The sequence below is a fragment of the Nyctibius grandis genome, chromosome 4 (assembly GCF_013368605.1).
Source record: "Nyctibius grandis isolate bNycGra1 chromosome 4, bNycGra1.pri, whole genome shotgun sequence".
Classification (NCBI taxonomy): domain Eukaryota; kingdom Metazoa; phylum Chordata; class Aves; order Nyctibiiformes; family Nyctibiidae; genus Nyctibius; species Nyctibius grandis.
In genome coordinates this window covers 53308226-53332926 of record NC_090661.1, presented here as the reverse complement: position 1 = coordinate 53332926, position 24701 = coordinate 53308226, and the positions used below count along the sequence as shown (strand labels likewise).

Sequence of the window (24701 nt, the reverse complement as noted above, 5' to 3'; positions counted from 1 at the left end):
ACACTCTGTTTTTTCTTTTATAATATACTGTTATTAATTGTGATTTTCTGTAAGGAAAAAAGCTACATTTTTTTTAAAAAAATCATTCAAGAGTTTCCAAAGGGGAACAGTCCAGCGCAATGATCAATCTGCCATCTGCTGGCATCCTGTCTCTGGACAATTCTGTTAGGATCGGGTGTGAAATTCAACTATTGGTGTACATACGCAGTATTATTCCAAAATGATACTAGATTTATGAGTTGAAATTTCAGTCTTCAGAGCTTAGCCTAACAATTTCCTGGGTCATTTCCACCAAAATAAAATGGTTGAGAAATATAAAAAAAATCTGTCACGAGCAAAGAATCCTACATTTCCATAATGTAGTAAGAATTTCTTATTGTTGCAGTGAAGACAGTAGATTTAATTACATTCTGTCATTGGTTATTAGCACTTTGATACCATAGAAGCCAGCCAGGAACAGGGCCTCAGTGTACTAAGACTCCTTGGAAACACTGATTTGTAAACAATGTTTTTAAATGAACAGGAAAATATACAGGCAGAGAAAAGGATGCGATTGTAGCAAATGGCAGGTTGGTTGTGAAGCAGAAAGCTTTGGAGGGAAGAAGCCAGATGGAGATTAAAGACGAGGCTGAGCAGTTGGAAGAAGTGGTTAGGTATGATAGAAATTAAGTGAAGCTGATGTGAAGACACTGCTAGAAGAATAGGAAAGTAGGAGCAAACAGCCACTTACTCAGGAGGACTACAAGGATGTTGGGAGGTTATACAGGGAGAAAATTAGAAGGGCCAAAGCCCAACTAGAACTTAATCTGGCTACTGCCATGAAAGACAATAAAAATGTTTATATAAATACATTAGCAACAAAAGGAGGGCTAAGGAGAATCTCCATCCTTTATAGGATGCAGGGGGAAACATGTGTTGTTCTGCTTGAGGGCAGGAAGGCTCTGCAGAGGAATCTGGACAGGCTGGATCACTGGGCCAAGGCCAACTATATGAGATTCAACAACGCAAGTGTCGGGTCCTGCACTTGGGGCACAACAAGCCCATGCACCACTACAGGCTTGGGGAAGAGTGGCTGGAAAGCTGCCTGGCGGAAAAGGACCTGGGGGTGTTGATCGATGGCTGGCTGAATATGAGCCAGCAGTGTGCCCAGGTGGGCAAGAAGGGCACCAGCATCCTGGCTTGTATCAGAAATAGTGTGGCCACCAGGACAAGGGAAATGATCGTCCCTCTGTACTTGGCACTGGTGAGGCTGCACCTTGAATACTGTGTTCACTTTTGGGCCCCTCGCTACAAGAAAGACATTGAGGTGCCGGAGCGAGTTCAAAGAAGGGCAACAAAGCTGGTGAAGGGTCTAGAGCACAAGTTCTATGAGAAGCGGCTGAGGGAACTAGGGTTGTTTAGGCTGGAGAAAAGGAGGCTCGGGGACACCTTATTGCTCCCTACAACTGCCTGAAGGGAGATTGTAGCGAGGATGGTGTCAGTCTCTTTTCCCAGGTAACAAGCAATAGGACGAGAGGAAATGGCCTCAAGTTGTGCCAGGGGAGGTTTAGATTGGATATCAGGAAAAATTTCTTCACGGAAAGGGTTATCAAGCATTGGAACAGGCTGCCCAGGGAAGTGGTGGAGTCACCATCCCTGGTGGTATTTAAAAGACGAGTAGATGTAGTGCTTAGGGACATGGTTTAGTGGTGGACTTGGCAGTGCTAGGTTAATGTTCTTTTCCAATCTAAATGATTCTATAATTCTATGGCAGTGGAAATTTTCCCTCATAGTTGAAGCTGCGTCTGGTTTGCTCCCCACGCAGGAGAATAACTTGCTCAGGAAAAAAATAATCTGTGTGGTGAGACCTTGTACAGTTAAAAAGAAGAGTTTTAGAGCACTGATTTACAAACCCATAACAAACAGGTGTAAACAATCTCAGCCCACTATCTGTTCTTTTGCCTGTAACACCTTAAAGGTCCATCTGAGAGTCACAGTTCCCTGAAAAGGTTAAAAAAGGGGTGTTTGTAGGTCAACAAAGGATTGATTTACATATGTAGATGCTTATGTGGTGTTCATTTCTAGTAGGTATGCACCTGAATGTACATTTCAAATCTGAGCATCCTGAAATTTAGGGGTGATTTAAAACAAAACCTAGACCCTAGACCTTAGTTAACACTAAGTTTATGGATACATCTATAGCCTAATACTAACAAAAGAGATCTGCAGGCAATTTGTTGTCCTTCATAGTCCTCATAAAGCATATTTGGCTAAAAATGGACTTTACAACGTAAGAATAATAAAAAATCTAGATACAGTCTAGTGCTTGCCAGCAATACATCCATAGTGCCTTATGAATCTGGTAAGCATTTTAATTTCATTTTCAGTTCCCCTGTTTTAAATCTGAAGACATGCTTTTTGTAAATTAGCTGATGATAAAAGTGAAATTAAGGAACGCAGGTACTGTAAGAATCCAGAAATTGCAGCAACTGTGTAGGCTCTATACAAAAAGCATGGCAGAAAGCAGCTTGAAAGAGCAATATACAGCAGCTAGCATACTGAGCATGAACGCACCAGTCAGCCAATGCTCTGCCTCTGTTTATTTCAGCTTGTCTTCCTCATTAAACTTTATTTAGGCCAAAAGTAACTGTCTTTAAAAACCAGTCAGTGCTGAGATGTTAGACTCTGGAATGATTTGTCTCTAGCAATTTAAGGCTGATGTGCTCTCCTCAGGAAAATAAGACTTCAGCACTTTTTAAGTATATGGAAATTCAAACAGTTTATCTCCCACCACACTGGCATGGGTTGTGAACCACTTCTGATGGGTGCACTTCTTACTCCAGCCTCTTGAAAAGGAGTTTCACTCTGCAGAGAACAAAAGGGCATGGTGAGGAAGCATGTTTCAATCCTTTCAAAAAACGTTGTCTGACAACTGTTTAAGTCAAAATGCATGAGCACTCCTGAAATCCAGGACTTCATTGTCAAGATGCATTCTCCAGGTTGGAAAACTCTGGGTGCATTCTTCTCTACTTCATCAGTGGCAGATCTGTTATAAAGAGGACTGTTAGTCTCTTTGTACACTACAAATGTATCCCTCTCTCTGCTCCTTCCTGCCTGTACTCCTTCAATGCCCTTCTTTACAAGCGTTGTTCTAATTGCTTTTCTAGGATGTAAAGCAGTCCAGACCCAGGGCCATCTGGACACTTCACTGTAGTATGTCTAGCAATAGCAGAACTGTGACTGTAGACTCTTAAAAAGTTGAACTGGAGGATGAAAAGCAGTAGTGGTAAATTTACAACGCCTGTCTCTGAAATACTTTTCTCCTTGAGATACTGCAGGCCACATCTTTTTTTTTTTATGTTTCTAATCGGTGCTTTAATTATGGTGATGGAAAGATAGCAGGAAGTTTTATTTTTGCTTTTGATCATGACCTGCTATAGTAGTCCTTGTGCTCCAGTGCCAATACAAGATATAGGCAAATGATAATCCTATGGCTGAACTAAACGACTAATGATGCGTGCTGTGACTTCATTACATGCAGTGAATCTTCATCCACCAGAGCCAAATTTGTCTCTGAATTCTATTTTAGGTTTAACCACTGGGTTGTGGTATGGTCTTGAATATGTTGGTTTTACTCTCTGGATCACTTTCCCCCCTCCATTATATTTGAGCTGCAGGAAAATATATTTTTCTGCACAGTGCTGAGATAGTACACTAGTACTAAAAAATTCATGACAAAATCTATGGATCCCATCTTTTGGCATTTTATTTCTTCTAACTGGGTATTTAATTCAGTTAGTGATGCTTGCAGCTAATCTGCTTCAGGGAAAGTAACAAGTGCAGCAAACTTTTTGCTGATTTGTTCTTATCCACTGGTGTTTGTTGCTGAGTATAAGTTTAGAGTCTAAAGCTTGTGTGGGCTGGCTGTGGAGAACATCTTTGTTTAATCCTGCAAGTCAATAACCTCTTGCAAATTGGCATATAATTTAATGGTTAATATTAACCTCAACAGTTAAATTCAGATCTTGACATCTCTGAAAGATCTTTTAAACATTTTGGTTTTATCAACAATGTCTGTTAGGCCTGTAAGAGCTTGCGAGAAGTATAACATCAGCACGAGGCAACTTCAAAGGGAGGATCTTGAAGGTCTTGAAGCGAGTCTACCTCTAAAGGGAGCCCCAGGAGGTGTTGAGCCTGGTGGTAGTTGAAAGGGCATTGCTGGGGTTGCTAGAAAGAGAAAGCAGCAGCTCTAAGAAGGGAGAACGTGTCAATAGCAGGAAGAGATAATTGCTCCAATTTTAGAATCAAATCAGTCTCACTAAAAAAGGTGGTAGTATAAACAGAGGAGGAAAGACTATTCTAAAACCAGGCTTTAAAACTAGTTTAAATCCAGAGTATAGTGTTATCTGGAAATCTCAAGTCATCTCCAGTGCACCAAAACTGAAATCCAATATGCATTGAAGTCCATCCCCCAAAGTATTTATCACTGGTATTACTGTAACACTTCTTTCTGTGAGTGTTAGGCACTGCACAGTGTAGCTGTTGACTACAAGGCACTTCAGAGGAAATCTTGTACTGTTTTGCCTGGTTTTGTGAGGCCTTTTAATATTTTTTCATTATTTTTCTTCATTATTTAAAATTATTAGAGGTTCAAGCCTTCGAAAATTCTTCTTACTGGAGTCATACTCTTGTCACTGAACTGCAGTACCCATAATATTTTACAGCTCTTAAAAACAGAATATTGTACAAAAACCAGTCAGGAATCCATGATTAATACAAAGGCTTTATTTATCACTGTTCAGGTATCTATCTGTATTACAGTAAATTCCAATAGTTCATTTTTCATTTGGGAAGCAATTTTCATTACAGTGCTTTCTGATTGTGGATAGACTGCAGCTATTGTAGCATATGAACCCTAGATCCTCTGTTATCTTCAGGGTTTTTCTTCATCTACTTTAGCTTGCTTTTGTATGGTGCCTAATATTTTAGCACCTGTTTGAATGTTTACACACAATTACTTAATAAATCAAAGACAGGTGTAGTAGGCAATTAGTGGCTAAAAAACTGATTTAAGTGCAAGGTAAGAGAGCATTTGGCAATTGATGCTGAGTAGAAGGGTTTGCAATCCCTTCTATGGATGATGGATTGATCTATGGATGATGATTTATCATCCTTAAAGAACGTAAAAATAATAGAGTAATGATGAAGTAAGTTTTCAGGAAGGGGTTTTCTTCCACTGTTAATTTGAACGTACTCAAGCTATTTTTTACATATATCAGGGATTATCTCTAGAATAGGATCTCTGTCCTTTTGGCAGCTATTGTTCCATCTATCTGCTTCTTTTCTGTTTTACATGGTAAAAAAAGATGAGCACTATTTCTTTTTCTGTATCGAAGCTCAATCTTTGCCAGCTCTCATTTGGTTTGAAACCAGGCTGATATTTAGAATGATCTCAGGATAAGCAGTAGCAAGGAATTGCATTTCCATGCAGATCCTGAATCCCAATTTTCTTGTTAAGGAATTGAGTTAAATGGTCCTCCTTTATGGTTTGAAATGTTCAGGAACCACTACTCTAAAGGGTAAAACTATACATGCCTGCCTCCTGCTTAAATCAGTATTAGTCACATAGCTTTTAATTGCAGTGAAGTTCACTGGAAATAAAGCCCGTGGGTCTCAAGCAATTATCTCTTATGAAACATGAGACAAACAGGACCTGAAAGCATGATTAACAGTTTACTGAGCAGCTAGGGTTTCTTAGATAACCTGTATAAAGCTTAAAAAATAAGATACTTCAGTGGAAGCTGCTAGTTAATGCCAAACAACATGTGAACTTTTCAACCACCAGCCTGAAAGTTAAACTCTTTTCTAAGCACTAATGGTGAATATCCTCCTTTTGATATTGCCTTAAGTTTTGGTCATATTGCTGTGGAAACTTCTATGTATTCCTGACAGTGCAGTGCTGAAATACCAAACCCTGTGTGCCAGGGTTTTTGTAGGTGTTGCCATCTCTGAAAACCTGATTTATATCCTAAAGAAAATGCTAAACTCAAGATTGTTTAAGTTTGTTATATAGGGAGTAAAGGAAAAGCAAGACAGAAATGCAACTGCAACACAAAATCACTCATAACACAGTAATTGTTGATCCTCTCCCTCAACAAATGCGTAGAGCCATTCTTGTTAGTGTTCTTCAGAATATCCTCCAAAACTCCTGTGGGCAACCACTGGAGAAGCATCAAAGACTGAGTGTGAGGGGGGTGATGGATCTTGAAAGGCAATAGATAGAAATTACTTCATGAGGGTACCTGTACATGGTGCCTCATCTCAGGCATAAGGACTGTGCTATCTTTCCACTCACGAGATGCTGCTTCAAGGTTACGTACAGGCTGGATGAAGGTGGTGAATTTAGTGTTACGTTGCCTTACATATTCAACCTTCACCTTTCAGGACTGTCAAGCTATCATATTAACCACTTTAATGTAATTTACATGTTCATGTTTTCCCTCGGCACATACACGCATCATTGTGGCAATAAGAACTGTTTTGAACTGGGGGACAAAATATTTGATGCACCTTTCACCCTGTGCCAGACCTTTCCTTTTGAAGGTGCTCCCTGCTCTCCTTTTGCCTTTGCAGGTAAGCAGTGGCAGCTCCTGCAAAATGTTGGAGAAGGCTGGGAGGAGCAGGGGGAGAGTTGTGGCACGGAGGGACACTTATAGGGGTGACACATTTTCCACTCTTCCCACGTTTTTGCCTAGGCAGAGCTGCTCTGTCTTCCTCCTTTTACTTTCCTTCCACTCTTCTGGGATCTGTATCCCGCCTAGAGTAAAATTCACTCCCTGTGGGCTAGTTGCCTGAGAGAACGCTCTTTGCTTACTTGGCTAGTCACAAACAGTGTTTTTCTCTAGAAAGACTGCAATATTGCAATCTTTATATGTTAATATCTATAAGAAATCTCATAGTAAATACAAAATATACTTTGGAGGGTTCTGCAAGAATTTCTTGCAGAGAATGATGTGTGCTATTGTTCCCGAGAAGGGGAAAGGAAAAGCTGCTTAGCCAGTTATTCCAAACTAAGCAGAAACTGAGAACTGCAGGCTGGAAACAGATACAAGAAGTCTAGCCTGAAGATCTACTCCAAAAGGTCAGTATTTAACCTTTCGGTATCTAGTCCAACAAAGTATCTGCTCTAGCTTTACAAATGCTGATGTTGTTATGTTCCTAATCGCTAGGGAAATATTCTGAAAACTCAACAGTGGGAAGGAAGCTGGATGCTTTATTCCACTGTAGAGGAAGAAAACAAAACGAAAAAAATAACGGAACAAAAAAAAGAAAGCCCAAACAGAGCTAAGAAAAGGAATATTGAATTTCTCCACCCTGGTAAGAGGAGATAATTCTAACATGAAGTTCAATTTTTGTTTTCTTGCTAAGTCTTTGAAAGTGACCATGTCATGCAATAGATAACTAGATCTCTCATTGATCTAGCTACACTAATTGTCTTTCTCTGTCTCAGTGCATTTCTTAATTAGATGCTGAGCATATACTTATAAATCTAGCCTTGCTGCTATGTGGCACTTTTCTTTGCACCATCATCACTGCTGAATTGCACTGATGAACAAGATGAAAGCATTGACTCGGCACTGATCAAAATCAGGGTTACCAGGAATGGCAAGGTAAAATCCATTCAGGTACAGAAAAGTGATGTGGAACAACCATTATTAACCCATTCTTGTACTCTCTGGGAGAGGGGAATAGAGGTGTAACTCAGAAAGGAGTTGAAGGAAGGAAGGAAGGAGCAATGCACTGCAAATTTGGCCTCTGCAAGCATCATTTGAAATTGCTTAAGTCTGCCCATGAGCCTCTGTTGTCCTTTCTCTGCTCCAATGTCTGAGAAAAGCATATATATACATGGGTCCCTCTTACTCAACATTTATTTTTTTCTTGGGCTGAACACAGCTCAGCCAGAACAGAGGTTTGGGCTCATTATTGTTATTTTTGTTTCTTCAGTAGCATAATAAACAACATGCAGAAATTAATTGGTGCATATCAGGAAGCACTATGTGTGCTTTCTAGAGAGAGGAAGAAGGCTGAAAAGGAGTATATCAAGCCTAAAAAATTTCTGAGTCAGTATTTCTGTATTTTCATAACACAATATTAGTACTCACATTACGACTGCAGTAAAATCCATGCCTAGAGGTTTACAAAAATAACATTAGAGAAAGCTGCTGCTCTGTGAGAAGCTTGCTGCGTATTCCTTCTGAGTCTAGACAAACATCCTGCAGAAATGTGGTTTTATGGGGAAAAACAGCAACGTAAAACAAATAATTCTTTACTGTGACCTGTGCCTTGCCTGTATTCAGGGCTGTCTCTCTCAAGCTTAGTAACAAATGTGAGTGCTTACAGCTTTTTATATCTGTCTCCCCTATGGTACTTACTATAGTTAAGAAATAGGGGCTGGATTTTGCATCTTCTTGTGCAGCAATAGCAGCGTTCTTTATAAAACATGAGAATTAAAATAACACTGAGGCACCAAAAGAGCTGGTTAGAGAGAGTGGGGGAAGCCCGTCTCTAGTGGAACGGTTCAAACCACTGTTCTTAACCCATGGAGGTGTCTGAAATGTTGTATATATTTACAAATATGTTATTTAGAATTCTGCTGCTATGCTTTTAAGGGGTGTTGACTTCTTCACTGATGTGGTGAGCAGGCCCTGGCTGGCAGCAAACACCCACACAGCCTCTTGCTCACTCCCCTCCCTGCAGCGAGATGGGGAGAAAACAGGAAGAACAAGAGTGAGAAAACTCATGGGTCAAGACAGCAAAGTCACTTACCAAATACTGTCACAGGCAAAACAGACTTGATTTGAGGTATTTAATTTATTGCCCATTAGTATAAATTTTTAATTACTGAGTTGGGTATTTGGAAATAAAAAAAGAACAAACATTTAAATTGCCTTTCCTCCCCCTTTCCCAGGCTCAGCTTCTCTTCCAGGCTCACTTCACTCCAGAGACCTCTCCTTCACCCATGTTATCGCCGTAGGTGACACTCAGTCCCCCCAGTGTGTGAGTGAACAGCATTGGAGTTGGGGTCAGGACACAGTTGTTTCTCTCTGCCAGTCCTTCCTTTTCAACTCTTCCTCTGCTCCCGCGCTGGTCCTCCATGGGCCTCAGTCCCTCCAGGGAAGTACCTGCTCTGCCATCGAGCACCTCCCACTCCCCTGACTTTGTTATTCCCTCCTCTGTTTCCTCCTCCTCTACCTGTCCAGCATTTCTGCCCTCTCTTAAATACACTTTCCCAGGGGTGCCACCACGTTGGCTGAGGGCCTCAGTGGTGTCCTGCGGTGGGTCTGCTGGAGCTGGGTGGTACTGGCTCTGTTCAGAGAACACAGGTATAGGCAGCAGTGAGGTTGATGCGACCATACCATTGATCACCAAGGAGCTCTGTGAGCCCAGAGCTGTGCCAGTCTTTCTGTACAGTCTGTTGAGATGGGCATGCCACTTTACTGAGGTGTGTGCCAGGCTCTGGACCAGGGCTGGCTTGCATTTGACTGATCTGAAAGACAAGCAGTGTGAACCTATGTCTATCTGCACGGTCTACACTAGCCTAGCAAAAATGTTTTGACTAAGGACATACCTAATGTTAGTGGCAGAGAAAAAAATAGAACTGATATATCTGATATTCTGTTTTATGCTTTGAGTACAAAACTGGCTTTCCTCTTGTTAAAATATTTTGATCTGGAGAAAGTGTTTTAGAAGACAAGCTGTTTAATTAGTGCATGGGCAGAGACAATCTGTTCCAAGAATAGTTGGCAGCATGGGAGAGGGCATAAAGTTAAGAGTAGGTGAAGGGGACAAAAGAAATGTTAAAGAAATGTGTTTTCTTTGTGTGAGTGCTCCAAAATGCAGGGCCTTGTGAAGAGATGAAGACAGCATGTTCCATGAAGTATACTAGCACTAAAAATATGCCATTGGTCATCTAGCCAAAAAGGTGAACAACTTGCTTTGAGTCTTGGGAATATTTGTCAGGAATTCAGAAAAGGTTTGGAAGACAGAAGAACCATATGAGCTCACTGTGAAGCAGCAAATGTTCTAGTGCTATTTTCGGTTGAGTAGTACTGTATATTGGGGGAGTTTCTGTGAAATTGGAAGTGACACTACAAAATCTTGGAATATGCATATTTGAAATATGCTGTTCATGGAAATAATATATGTTCCATATATTTAGCACTTAGTCTAGTCTGAAAAGTGGCTGTAGCATCTTTTTATCCCATGCTTACTGTCTTCTACTTGGAAAAAACAATCTACTCCATTTTGGAAGGAATATATATCATCCCTGTGGCTTCAGCTTGGGAACTTAAGAACCTTGTTTGGTCCTTTTGTTGTCAACAGTTAGTTCAGAAAAAATTGTGCCTGAGTTAATGACCAGAGAGAGAGAGAAAAAAGGAAAAAGAAATAGGGATTTCTTTTAACTCTTGAAATTATTGGATAAGACCAAAACTGATAAGACCGCAGTGTATGTAATAGAAAACAAGGAAAAAGCAAGGTCACACTCATTGATGGAAAAGATACATAAGAACTAAATTCCACTGATAAGGTTGTCTCCATGAGAATGTCTGTCCTCATCCCTCTTAGCACTGGAGCAGAGTGACATTAGGTTGTTTGAATTAGTATGAGCAAGATGATGTCATATTCAGTGATGTTGCCTGTTCGGCACTTAACCACGTTAAGAGTAAAATCAGCACCTTCCTTAGTAAACGGAAATGATCCCTCATAGGTTGTTATATGATCAAAAACTCTTCATCTTTTCTTCTTAGATTCCTCCTTTAATATTTTCCAGATTACCTCTAGGAGGATTTAAATTGAAGCCTCTCTCATTAGCAGGCACGAATTTATTAAATATTTGATGAATGTCTCACAAATTACATGCTTCATCAGTGTGGAGAGAACTTGTTGGTAAAACAAAACTTAAAAAAAAAAAGTAGTAGAAAATGTCTCTTTCAAAAGTGTTTTCATTTTGCTTAAACCACTATGAGATGAACCACTATTCCTGGAGAAAGGCCTCTCTTACCATTTCATTTTGACACCTATAGAAAATTCGGTATTTGTGCCACATAATGGGCTCAGAGGACGTGTTAGCCTGGCTGGAGTTGCTCGCCTATTTGCTAGTGTTTGGCTTCAGTTTGCAAATACTATTTAAAACAAAAAGTTCTTTCAGTGTTAGAATCCTAAATGCAATTCTAGTTTGTTAGTAAAGCCAGTGTACAGCTGAAGACAATTTTCCACAAGGCTGTTAGAAGTTCATATACTGTGGGAATACTGGATATACCTAAGTTTCCTTGACAGACAGACCTATTACCCTGCAATGACCTGCAGTACTTGATGAGTTTATTTGGAGTCCTACTACAGAGTTCTGGATAGTAAGACAGGGCCAGGTAGGAGGAGAGAGAGTTGGCAAAAAGGTCAAGCAAGTGGGAAACCAATTCTGTACCATGATGATCAGGGCATTAGGCTGGAAAAAGAGAGCAAAAGTATCAAAAAGGCATAAATGGCTGTTCTTATGAAATATATTGTCCTGAGGAAAAAAACTTCTTTTGCAGAACTTATGTGGGGTTTTTTTTGTCTTCCTGTGAAAATACCAGCCTAATTTTTCAGACTCTGTAAGTCAAAGGCCTGAGGTATGAACCTTTTCAGATTTCTCAGCCATTAGTATACTTTTTTATATATGTATTTCTTTTAATAATGACTTGGTACAATGTAATACTGCAGTGGTTTAGGCTAATCTAGTCTCATCTTAACACAAACGTGCCAAAACTTGAATGTAAAGGCTGTGTTTCCTTATTCCTGAGAACCTGGCCAACACAAAATTATGTTCTTTGTAGGAAAATAGCAAGGCCAGCTCCATCCACAAGGAAAACATGCAAGCCAACCTTTTTGTAATGTGTGGTTACTACAGTGTACATATTCATGAATAATTACATTATGCCTTAGCATTTTTTGATCTATAGTAGTTACACTCTACTGTGAATGTCCCCAGAATGTGTATCTAACTGTAAAACGACCCCCTTTTCACTGGTATCCTGAATTTCATGTGTCATTGTCCATTAAGTAGTTCTGCTTCTGAGTATTGCTTTCGTGCTCTTTTCAGTAGCTCTAAAAATGCTGTGCCTGATTCACCATTGCTTTCTGACTTCATTTGTACCAGAGTAAGGAAAAAATAGATGCTCAGCTTCTCCGCTTTTGTGGGAGTGACTGAGGTGCACAATAACCATGAATCAGGCCTTTCTGCAGAGCCTCTCGTTAACATCGTTACCATTTTTACTTAAAAAAGCTAACAACCTTTGGCTGAATTTATCACTCATGAACAAGTGTATGTCCTGAACATTTGGTACTGATTTGTAGGCCATTCTTTCCACTCCTGTTTCTACCATGACACAAGACAATCCTGACCCATATTGAAATGCATTTTAATGTTGGTGTATGGGGACTGGAGGAAGGTTTACTATGCACAACTTTGCTTTACTAGTAGTTCTCGGCAGCTCCAAAGTACTTTTTGTCCAATGATTCCCAGTACTATACAGCACTGCATGTGCCTTGTAACTTCCACTGTAACGAGGTGTCTGCCATTTCATTTTTACATACCAGGAAACTGAAGCATTTAGCAGAAGTGAATAAGTCACCTTGGCCAAACCAGTAAATAAACAAGAATTTGGTTAAATCCTGGTCCTCCATGACAAAAAGCAAGTGTGCCAGTCTGACACCATGTCACATCCATGTGATCAGTTGCTTTCCCTTCACTACACATAAGTCTGAAATCCTGCCACTGTGAATGTGCATCCATAACTCCTAAAGAAGCTAGATCATCCTTTAGTATTTTAGCAAACTGCTCAAAATGGCTCCCCAGGGAAAGAGGAAATAAGTCAAGTCAGGTTTTATATTCTTGTGGTTTTTTTTCTCCTTGGTACTTCAGTGACAGTTTTTTCCATGTTTTGTATTTGATTAATCTTATTTATGGCATTACATTACTAATCCTATTTATTTTTGTTCAGCCAGACACAGAAAACAATGCACACACACAAAAAGAAAAAAAAATAAGCATAGGGATCGTCTTAAACAGTTTCAGAACTGAAACTATTTCTGAAATATGGTATACTTATTCTACTACCTGGGTTCTACATGCAGAGCATCCCAGGTCAGATGAGTGGCTAATGAGGGTCTGACATTGCACCTCTAAAATAAATGCTCATGCTTTAGTGGAAGCAGTAGTACTGCTCACAAGCTGGTTAGATATTAACAGTTCAGGCAATATCCCTTCTGTGTATTATAAAGATAACTTCTGAAACCTTATTTCCTGTCTAGGCAATGTCCTAATCTGAAATGAGATCTCATTTCTGGGTTAAGGGAGATGCTTTATTTGGAAAACTAATTTGGAAATATGTGATTTAGAGTGACCTCCACATTCCTTTTCCATGATAAATACAGAATTTACACTGCCACTGTAATTAATCCACAGTAAGATTTCTCGTAATTTCCAGGTTTCTCAGGAAACTCTATTGAATTTTGAGTTTACTTACAACAAAGAAAATCTGAAATAAATCCCTCAGTTGTATTAATCCAGGCTTGCATTAGTATTACAGGAAACAAAATCTAAGTTTATATTAAATAAAGTGAGAGTTTATATGATCTAGGAGTGTAAAATGTTGCAATTACACTGCTCGTATTTGTAGTCATAGAATCATAGAATCGTAGAATCATTTTGGTTGGAAAAGACCTTTAAGATCATCGAGTCCAACTGTTAACCTGCCAAGTCCACTACTAAACCATGTCCCTAAGCACCACATGTACACCACTTTTAAATACCTCCAGGGATGGTGACTCCACCACTTCCCTGGGCAGCCTGTTCCAATGCTTGGTAACCCTTTCCGTGAAGAAATTTTTCCTGATATCCAATCTAAACCTCCCCTGGCACCACTTGAGGGCCTTTCCTCTTGTCCTATTTGGTTTATAGCAGCCAGTAACCCACATACTCTTTGTTCAAGAGCTTTCCAGTGTGGATTTGCATAGGTAATTTTATCTCAGGTTGTTTGGTATTTGACATAAATCCTTTATTTCTGGATTGAACCAATAATATAGCGATCTATTTTTGAAAAGGAGATTTAACCTTCATATTTGTGAATGAAAGCTGGAAATCCTGAGTCAAGGAAAATCTAGAAAACCTGAAGCATGATTATTTCTACCTAAAATCTCAGTGTTTTAGAAGAAAAAAAAGGGTTTATTTTCATTTCAGTCTTGGTTCTTGCTTGTTGAATGCTTGGGGCTGGTGAGGCAATGTGGGTGTACATATATATGTATGGAGGTGTGAATGTGCACTTTTTCTTACACATCCAACCTGAACTGGAGAGTACTGGAGCCTTTGTGAAGCTCAGGACTGTATTTTCAGGCTGTGTTTCTGGTAGGTTAGTAACTGCCTAGTGCATGGAAAATGGGAATCACCATTTTTCTGGGGGCAGACATAGAAGTTCACTATTATCCAGGGAGGGCTGTCACTAATGGGGAGGGATGGTTGTTTTCTACCTAATAAGCTCACAAAAGGCAGAAAGAGAAATACCAGGTGACACCAGCATGATCAGTCTGCCATTCACAAGGTATACAGTCCAGGAAATCCACTCAAAAATATATTTTTTTCTTTTGTTATTTCCTTTTTCTAGAAAAAGCAAGTGAGTCAAACAAAGATCCGGGTGATCTCTACCATCCTCTTCATTCTGGCAGGCTGCATTGTCTTTGTGACCATTCCTGCAGTTATCTTCAAACACATCGAGGGATGGACAGCCTTGGAGTCCATCTACTTTGTGGTTGTCACTCTGACTACCGTTGGCTTCGGTGACTTCGTAGCAGGTGAGCAGCTTTGAGCCTAGACGCTGTGCACAAGGGCCTTAGCTCTTAGAATTTGTTTTCTGATGTAGAGAGGAGGCTTTTCACAATGTGTTATATTCCAGTGAAATGATGCCAGCTGTTCTGTTGGGGTTACTGTGCAATAGGACACCAGGCTGATTTAAGATCCAGGTGCCTTGCCATCTGCAGATTGCAAGCTTTCAGCAGTGCAGATAACGTGAGCCTGGGAAGTCCTGATTATCCTTTATCGTGCAATGAATTATGCACAAGTCAAATGACTTTCCCATTGAATTCAAGATTTGAATTAGTCCATTAGGCCTCAGTCTGAGGCTGATTGCTGAATCAAGTAGCCAAAATGATGAATGGATGAAGCATTTACAAAGTAGGGCTGAGCCATAGGGCTGGAGAAATCTCTGGTCTGATGCAGTAGTGGGCTGCTACTACAGGAGCTGCAGCATTTCAGAAGCTGCATTTTGTTCTCTAGCATTGGCAGAAATTTTGACATTACAGTTGTCCTGTTAAGGAAAAAAGATGTAGGAAGAGAAGGAGTAATGGGGTATGCATCTTGGTGCTAGGAGGATACTCTCCAAGATTAATACAGTACTAGCAGGAACTATAAATATCCATCCTTATCAATTTCCAAAGAGGGAGTCAAGACTGTTGGCTGGAGAGATGAGAGATTTTTTTTTTTTTTTTTGCTATACTGCTTTGCTAACAAAAAGGTGGTTAAAATAAGTGGACTTTTTTTTCCCATTAGTGCATGACCCCTACACCTCATTCCTGTTAGTGGTCCTAATTAAAGGCATTAAGATGCCTGTGTTACAAACAGCCACATTATGCTACTGTTTTGTTACTTTCTATAAATCAGTGAAATATGAATGAGTTAAAAACATCAAATGAGACTACAGGAATATATAAAATTTTCTTTGCTGAAGAGCTGTAGACAAGTCTTTTTGTAGACAAAACTGTGATCTTCCTTTTTTTATGACATAGTGGTACAGAAGACATGAATTGTTGAGGGAAAAAAGGCACTGAACAGAGAGAACCCCAGATATGAAAAAGAAGCATTTTATGAGCATTCAGATACAGAAGTGATTGTATGAGCTTGGTCCATTTTAACCACTTAAATGTGAAGAGAAGCTCACTGATATTCTGTCTTTGTGGTATCACAGTGTGAAATAAAAATAATTCACAATATTTTTCTTAAGTATATAACACTTCAGTATTGTTTTCTTTAATAATATAATAGTAAAAAAGCTCTGAATATTAAATTAAATTATTGTAAATCCAACATGATTAGGAGAATATAATCCACAGCTGGATGGCTACTAACAACCAGGATTTTTCAAAAATCAAATGGAGGACCCTGAATGAGAAAACATCAGAGAAGATCTCATGATAAGAGTTTAAGGCAGGTGATCACCAGGAGATTTGGGCTTTGTCGCTGGTTTTGGGACAGATTTTCTGTCAGTTTGATTTTCTGTCAGTTTGATTTTCTGTCACTTTGAACTCTCTCTATCTCTGTCCCTTTCACATCAAAGGGAAAATACTACATCGCACTGGGTAAAACCACATCAATGGAGCTGTTGCTGATTTATTCTTCCTAGAACATGTCCCAACTCTTGCCAAACTGGGAAAGTTTTTTTACTACTGTTGGAAATACAATTCTGGGTGGAGCCTGAAAAAACAGAATATCTGAGAGGCGGAAGAAAGTGGTTTCATACTTCTCAGTCGCCTCATTACTCCGTAAGACAGACCTAGACAACCTGTTTCATAGTAAGCTTCCTCAGGGACACGTATGATCAGAAGGGCCTCGTTGTACCATAGCAACAACAGCTCCCACCCCACATTGTTTCCTACTCTTGAAGACTGGAAAAAAGAGAGTGATTCATGCGGTGTATGGGAAGAGATTAGTATCAAAACTAATGTTTGGGTTGCTGCCGATTCTCAAATGTCTGAGCTTCCACAGGGACATTCAATCACTGTACGTACACTCATAACGAGTCTGGATAAAATTAAAGAGTCATAGGAATGTCTCAGATTGTAAAAAGTTCATGGGGAAACGCTGTACTGTGTTGTCCAGTGATTTTAATGGGGAAAAATCCTAAAAGCTCTCTGTAGTCATACAGAGGTACAGATTGGTGTCTAGCTCTTGTCTCACCAAGACTGGAGTCCAGAAAATATGCAATCCTCTGCCTGAGTCCCCTGGTAGGCTTGTTCTTCAGGCAGAGATTTACACAGGTACCACCAAGGGTGGTGTGTCTTCACCTACATTGAAGGATGTGGCTGTGCAGCCTCTGCCACCCTCTTCAGCTCAGGGCTGTGCCTGCCTCTCACTGTCTCTCCTTATCACAGTGTGACAGGACTGGGAGTCTCAAAAGTGAAGTTGTGGTTGCTTTCTTTTGGAAAAGTTTATTCTATTCTGTGGTAGTTAGCAGCCTGGCTGCTACTTCACTTACTTTAGGCTCTTCATAGTCCATTGGAGTTGCCAGATGTCTCACATAATTGTTTTATCAGCTCATCCTAAAACTTACAGGAAAACAATATAGGGTATTTGTTGCTTCATTTGACCCATATCTCCTCTCAAGTCACAGGCCAGAGAATGCATCCCTATAACTGATACCCAAGCAGACGGTATATCCTTATTATGAAGGCTGACGCAGGGTTGGCTTCCTGTCAGATATCCTAATCTGGAGAGGAAGACAAAGCTACTTTTCTTTCTCCTGCACATATGTCTCTAAATCCTGTAGTTAAAAACAAAAAAAAACCTGGAAACTCTATAACCTGAGAGGGTTGAACTGTAAAGTTTCTCAACTAGCAGGCTGCGGGCAGTTCAGAATAAGTAAGACTGGCCGTGTTGAACTTTTTTCCTGGAAATGTGTTCATGCTGTTGCAAGTACTGTCAAAGCAGGAATTTCAGACTTGCTTCAGAGTGTGAGCAATGTAAAGAAAAGTGTTTACTAGCTGCTCTGGCAGGTCACATAGCAATAGAACAATAGGTAATTTTAAAGAGTCTTAAATTAAGAACAGACTGTGTTCCTCCCATCTGACAGGCCTCTTGTCTATTATTAGAATTACAGTGGTGTTGGCAAGAGTCAAGAAATACTTTCAGGAATTTCTTAGAATTACAGACATTTTGTCATAATTTTGGCATCTCATGATTCCTAAGCATAGTATATGCTTATTTCAGGAGGAAATGCTGACATCCATTACCGGGAGTGGTATAAACCCTTAGTGTGGTTCTGGATCCTTGTTGGCCTTGCCTATTTTGCTGCTGTCCTGAGTATGATTGGAGACTGGTTAAGAGTCCTGTCCAAGAAGACAAAAGAAGAGGTATGACTAGTAATTTCTCAGTGGTTTGTCATTTTATAAGAAAGCTTTAAGTGCCTGGTTCCTGCTTGTATAAAGAAGGATGCTCCTCTGCATGACCTGTGCTCAATATTCCCTGTGGTTTAGTCCACTGGCTGCCTTTGGTATCCAGTTAGCTCTTGTCATGGTTTAAGGCTGGGACGGCTATTAAACTGGTGGCAGACGCTCTCTATTAGCCCTCCCCCCACCCCAGAAGGGGAAGGGAAAGAGAAGAGGGAGAGAGACTTATGGGTTGGAAAGTTAAAACAGTTTCAACGAACTATAATAATGAAAAAGAGTATAATAATAATAATGGAAATAATTAAATATATACAAATATACACAAAACCAAGATGGAGCTCCCCCGATGTCAGTCACGTCACTACTGGAGCTGCAGGGCAGGCTCTGGGAAGGCCCAGGCTGGGCCCAGCAACAGACAGGGACTGGATTCAGGGTTGCACGGATCAGGATTGGGGGCAGCAGGAAAACAGACCTCTTCGGACACCAGCCATGGCAGAAGGGGGCAAGACCCTCATGATCCCCCCGCTTTATACTGAGAATGACGTGTATGGGATGGAATACCTTCATTGGTCAATTTTGGGTCACCTGCCCTGTCTGCTGCTCGCTGGAGGTGTGACCCCCCTATGGCTTTTCACTCGTAATCAGTGAGGAATTTAGCAGTGACCTTGGTTTCTCTGAGAATAAGTACAGCAAGAGCCTTTCTGCACGATATCCCTACTGGTGCCTCAGTGGTAACTATAAACTTCGAGCGTTATCAGTCCTAGAAGCAGACACTGTCTGCAAGACATGCAGGTAGTTTCAGAAAGTGCAGTTACTTAGAAGAGACTTAGCGGAAAGTAAAAATCACTGAAAGGCAAATTGGTCTGTTTTAGGCCAAACCAGGACAGCTCTGATCTTTAGCTCTTTCACAAAGAGAGGAAAAACAGCCACTGAAGCAACCTAGGTTGCTACATCTCTATCAGTACTACGAAATACACAGAACACATGAGTAGGATTGCAATTGTGGAATAAGAGAGACCAGCCTTCGCTCTGAAACTAGCTACAAAATTGTGATAAAAATTTCAGTGTTCTCTCTTAAAAATTGGAGATGCATAGGTTTTGAAGACAGTTGGCTCTCTTCATTATGAAACAAGAATCTGCCTTTAAACCAGGGTTTTATATTGAGTTTTCCCACCTTTCCCTGTGTCAGGGAATAGGGAATAAGGGTTTAGATTCAGGCCCCTTACTGAGTACCATATTATTAAAAATTGAAGAAACTGAGTAGTCAGCATCAGGGAGAACATGATTAAATTCACTCAGAACATGTCCTCTGTGATTCAAAGACAGTATTGCTAATGCTTCACTCAAATAAGAATGGAAAATAGCAGACAATTGCCATGACTCTAGAGCTGAAGCCTATTGTGGAGGACGTTAATAATATAATTTCAGTTTTTAAGGCAATCTCCTCCTGCCTTACTAGCAAAGCTAACCTGTCAGGGTTAGCCAAAGAGTAGGCATAGACAGAGGGGTACTGCTGTTTATCACTTATGAAGGCACCTGCACTACCTGGGGCCCAGTGCATCCCCTGTGCACCTCCATGAATAAAGGGGGCTTCACAGAGAGTTTGGCTGTCAGGTTGGTCATCAGCAGGCACCTATAGATGGAAACCTGATCTCTCATGGTGAATGTGACATGCCTGCTGCCCCAAGTAATACAGTTCTAAATGGATACCTGCTCATCTGGCCTGAGGAACCAAAGATGACTTCCTGGTGGATCCCTGAATACAGAAACTGAGTTCTGGATACAGCAGACCCAGCAAACCATTGACCTTGGTGGGCTCCTGCATACATCGTAAGCCTGAATCTGTTCTCCTTTAGCTGAACGTTGGAAAAGGCATGTGTTGACTGAGATATTGCTTGGTCATTTATCTTTTTTTTTCTCATTTTGGAAGAAATATTTATTCACTACAGCAGCCATGTAGGTGCTTTCTTCTTAGCTATTATTCTGCTGTCAGGTGCAAAGGAGTAAAACAGAGCAAAGCAATGAGACATTTAAGGACATGCTTATGGTGCCCACACAGAATATATGTTGACAACTCCTCCAGCTGTCTTGAGAGGGTGGTATTTGGACAGTTACGCAATAGAAACCTCCATTAAAGACAGCTACATTTATCCCTGAGAATGAACCCTAGACTGGATCAGTCAGAGGTCCACTTGAAATTATCTAATAAGTATTTCCAAAGTTAATCACTCTGTGGCTCTGTGGCTCTGTGGCACTGAACAGAACTTGCAGTGGGACTGAACAGCTCCATCCATGCGCAATACGAGAAAATACATTACTGTATTCCTTCACTGGCTGTTGTGCTGTCCTGAAGCATATTGGTATAATTATATGTGATTAATTTTCCTTACTCCTGACCATCTACTTCTGACATTATAAGTCAGGAGTTTTGTTCTTAACCAAGGAGGGATTAGCATGAACGCCTCCCGTCACATAAGCCAGCTATGAAATGTGCAGGGTGGCAAAATGTGAAATAGGTAGATATGTTATATGCCACACAAGCCATTAGCTAGTCATTAGTTGGTGTGTTAGAGCTTGCCCAGTATAGCCACTTTGCTGCTGAAGTTTGGGTCCAGATGGGTGCACTGGAGCTGGGACCAGTCTCCGATTATACACCAGACAAGAAAGTGCTTGGGCTACTCTTCTATAGGAAAGACTGTCGCTTCATTTTGCTTTTTCTTTTTTTAAATTAATTTCTCTTTCTTGTTGTTGTAAAGGTTGGGGAAATAAAAGCCCATGCAGCTGAGTGGAAAGCGAACGTGACGGCTGAGTTCAGAGAGACACGGAGGCGGCTCAGCGTGGAGATCCACGACAAACTTCAGCGGGCAGCCACCATCCGGAGCATGGAGCGCAGACGCCTGGGCCTGGACCAGCGAGCCCACTCCTTAGACATGCTCTCTCCAGAGAAGCGCTCTGTCTTTACTGCCTTGGAAACAGGACGCTTCAAGGCCTCATCTCAGGAAAGTATCAACAACAGGCCTAACAACCTGCGCCTTAAAGGGTCAGATCAGCTCAACAAGCATGGGCAGGGGGCATCCGAGGACAACATCATTAACAAGTTTGGATCATCTGCTAAGATGACCAAAAGGAAAAACAAAGACCTCAAAAAGACCATCCCTGAGGATGTGCGTAAAATTTATGAGACCTTCCGAAACTACTCCTTAGATGAAGAAAAAAAGGAAGAGGAGACAGAGAAGATGTGTAATTCTGAGAACTCTTCTAGCACTGCAGTCCTGACCAACTGCATCCAGCAGCACTCAGACCTGGAGAATGGAGTGATCCCCAATGAAACCAAAGAAAGGGAACATGAAAACAAAGCGTTACTTGAAGACAGAAATTAAATGTAAAAGATGCTTGACTTGAATTGACAATGTTAGTGTTTTTATATACATATATATATTGAGACACGTGCCTTATACAGACTCCTTATTCAGTCTGAATTATATAGCATTGAAGAATATTTCACTGTGCCATAAAGACTCAAGCTTGCTCTGCCAAAACAATTCAGGAACACAGAACTGCAGAATGGCAACAGAAAGCTACGCACATGGAAATTTCAGCCTGTATAAGATTACCAGGGCAAGACACAAAGGAAGAGACTGAACCATGATAATATCACCAGAGCGCTCCTACCATGGCATAATATTAGACAAAGGGCAGCTATGTAAGAAGAGCCTTTGAAAGGGATGAAAAAAGAGTGTATCATCTTTGTAATGGAGTACGCATCCATAAAGCCTTCCCCTGGTGATTAAAAAGAGGAGAAATGATTGGAGTGAACTAGAAACTTTCAGTAAGGCTTAGTTTACGTTTTGGCACGTGATCCAAGCTAGATTTTTTTTTCCCCATTTTTGAATCAGATGCATTATCTTTCTAAAGTCCAAAAGAATGTCCATGGACACAGCCACCAGCTGGGTGCTGGTTTGAAAAATCAACAAAGACATATTTAAGGGTCGGATTGCTCTTTTCATTAAAAAAAAAAAAAAAGAAAAAAACTCTTGTGGGTTATTATTTTAACCAGTGACAAAAAAAAAAGAAACAAATGGATTTTTCTCTCGTGTAAGAAATATTCAATGTAAACTCACAGCAAGAAAGTGCATATGAAGAAAATGCAACGTCTCCGTGCTATGTTGTTTAAAAGAAGAGAAACATGAATTTAATTATATTTGGCTAGGTATATAAAACAGTGGGTCAACTGTTTTTTTTAAAATAATTTCTCATTTACACTTTCTACCACTGAAAAAAACCCTTTCAATTTTAATGCTGTAAGACTATGAATACAGAAGGAAAGCTATAGCTTTTGCATGTCAGCAATCTGCTGTTCTCTGTAGCTGAATCTGAATTTTTAAAAACAGACATAAGTGCATATACACTATTCAGATGAGGGCCAGGGCAACCATAGAATCTCAGGGCTCTCTACCCCTTTTCTGGGTTTGGGTTTAGACACGAGCTGCAGTTATAATCTCAGAAAAAAAAAAGAAAAAAAGAAAAATTTAGGAAAAGAAGTTGAGAAAAATATGGTGGTAATCTTTTAAGTGCTTATAGCTTTAAGTGCCATTAATGCTGTCATATTTTGTAACTTTTTAAACAAGTATTTTGAATTATTTGTTTTATTTCCTTTCAGGTACTATCTTTCTTTGACATTTGCTATCTATCTCTTTTCTTGATAAAATCTAAACATGAGCTCTCTGCATTTCTGGACTGAAGTGAAATGTAACCAAACTGCGGGCATTTTTTAAAAATCTTTTGTGGTGTCTGGACATATGGATATAAGAAATACAAATGTCCCTAGACTTGCTAGTAAATATTCAAAGAAAAGGCTGCAAAATAATTAATGGGAATTGCAAAACACACTAAATTTTGGTTGTCTCAGCCTGTGGGCTACTGTGTTTGCCATTGCAGATAGAAGATTTTGCATGCTGGAAATGAGATACACATGATTGCACCAGCGGTGCTTTCCCTGCGCCTTCACAAAATCCTAAATATCCTGTAATTCAAACTGTAGGCTTATAGGTAAAGTAAGCATGGCTGTAGACGGCAGAGACATACGGAATCTTACAAGCTAGTCAAACATACAGACACTCGCGGGTCATACAGACACTCGCGGGTCATACAGACACGGACTTTTGGAATTGCATGCCCATGTCTGCGCACATGAAAATGCCCACTTCATTTTCTGTGATAGCTTCTGAGATTTTATGCACAATAAGCCAACTCAAAATCTAACTGGTCACTGGAATACATGATTGCCATGGCTATGAATAGAAGCACGGCAATGCAAATGCAAATTTTGAGTATGCATATTTGCATATCTAATTGACTGCACAATTTGCAGGAGTGAGCCAAATACCACTAGTGCAGAGGAGGAAAGAAGTTCTTAGTGTGTTCTGTGTGCTGGTTCACTTCACTTGAAATATCGTCTCTTTCTAATCTTGTTCTCTCTCTGAAAGCTAAGGATGAAAAAACAATGTTTGAAAAATTTCAAGTCATTTGGGATTGCTTTAACACAGTAAGATCCAACAGAAATTGAATTCTGCTTAGTTCACCAATGAATCTCTTAATGTGCAGGGCTGTGCTCTGGCTTTAGCTTACTGGAGGCAGAGCAGTAAGCCCAGTCCCCAGGGACGGTTTCATCTGACTCAAGAGCTGCTGTGGCTTCTGGAGGCTTTTGTGCCACGCAGCCCTGTGCTCGGCTCCACAGTGATGCAGATAGCATCTTGTGGCCATCCTCAGATCCTGTCCTCCTCAAGCCACAGGCAGACACCAGCAAGATGCAGGTCTGTTCAAGCATGGGAGTCCTTTAGTCCTCCTGTTGCCCCTGGTTTTGGGCAGGCCTGGGATGAAGCCCAGCCTCCTGTGCCACACGTGAGCAAATCTTCTGAAATCTCACTCAGAAATACAGTGAATCATGTTGTGCTAATTCTGTAGTGCCAGGATAGATGAAGCATACTTGGATGTACTAAGGTTTTATGTTGTTCAGATCTGGGGTTTTACTGTGGCCTGGTGGGAAGTTAGGAGTGAAAGCTACAATTCAGATTTGCTTTTGAATTCCAAACAAGGTTCAGAAGAACTCAGACATACAATTTGAGTCCTGGGAATAAAAGTACTGCCTGGTTACACCATCCTGCGCTTTGCTTGTGTGAAGGATCAGGCACACGAAAGCATCTTATCTGACTCTGAAAGCATGCAATACCTACAGATTGTGCTAACAATTCGCCTTGGTTACCAAATGCCAAAACCAACATCATGCATGCAGTGTTATTTGTTCCTCAACTGAGTTCTTCTCGCAAGAAATGGTTGCCTGTAATGGAAAAGTCCTGCACAGATGCAGAGGCAGCTGTAAGGATATGGGAGATGCACTTCCTGTATGTGAAAGGGGCTTAGTCATAGCCAGAGCAGTTCTGCTGATCAGGGTCAGGGAAAGCAAAAGTCTG

At 40.5% G+C, this 24701-nt stretch overlaps 1 protein-coding gene across 1 annotated transcript in view; it reads left to right on the top strand.

Annotated features, from left to right (window-relative positions):
* KCNK10 (potassium two pore domain channel subfamily K member 10) overlaps positions 1 to 21611 on the top strand; it is a 73813-nt gene extending 52202 nt beyond the window's left edge. Inside the window, 3 exon segments of the mRNA XM_068399397.1 lie at positions 14679 to 14865; positions 18053 to 18195; positions 20988 to 21611. Of these exon segments, the coding sequence (XP_068255498.1) occupies positions 14679 to 14865; positions 18053 to 18195; positions 20988 to 21611 (954 nt within the window).
* The last annotated feature ends 3090 nt before the right edge of the window (positions 21612 to 24701 follow it).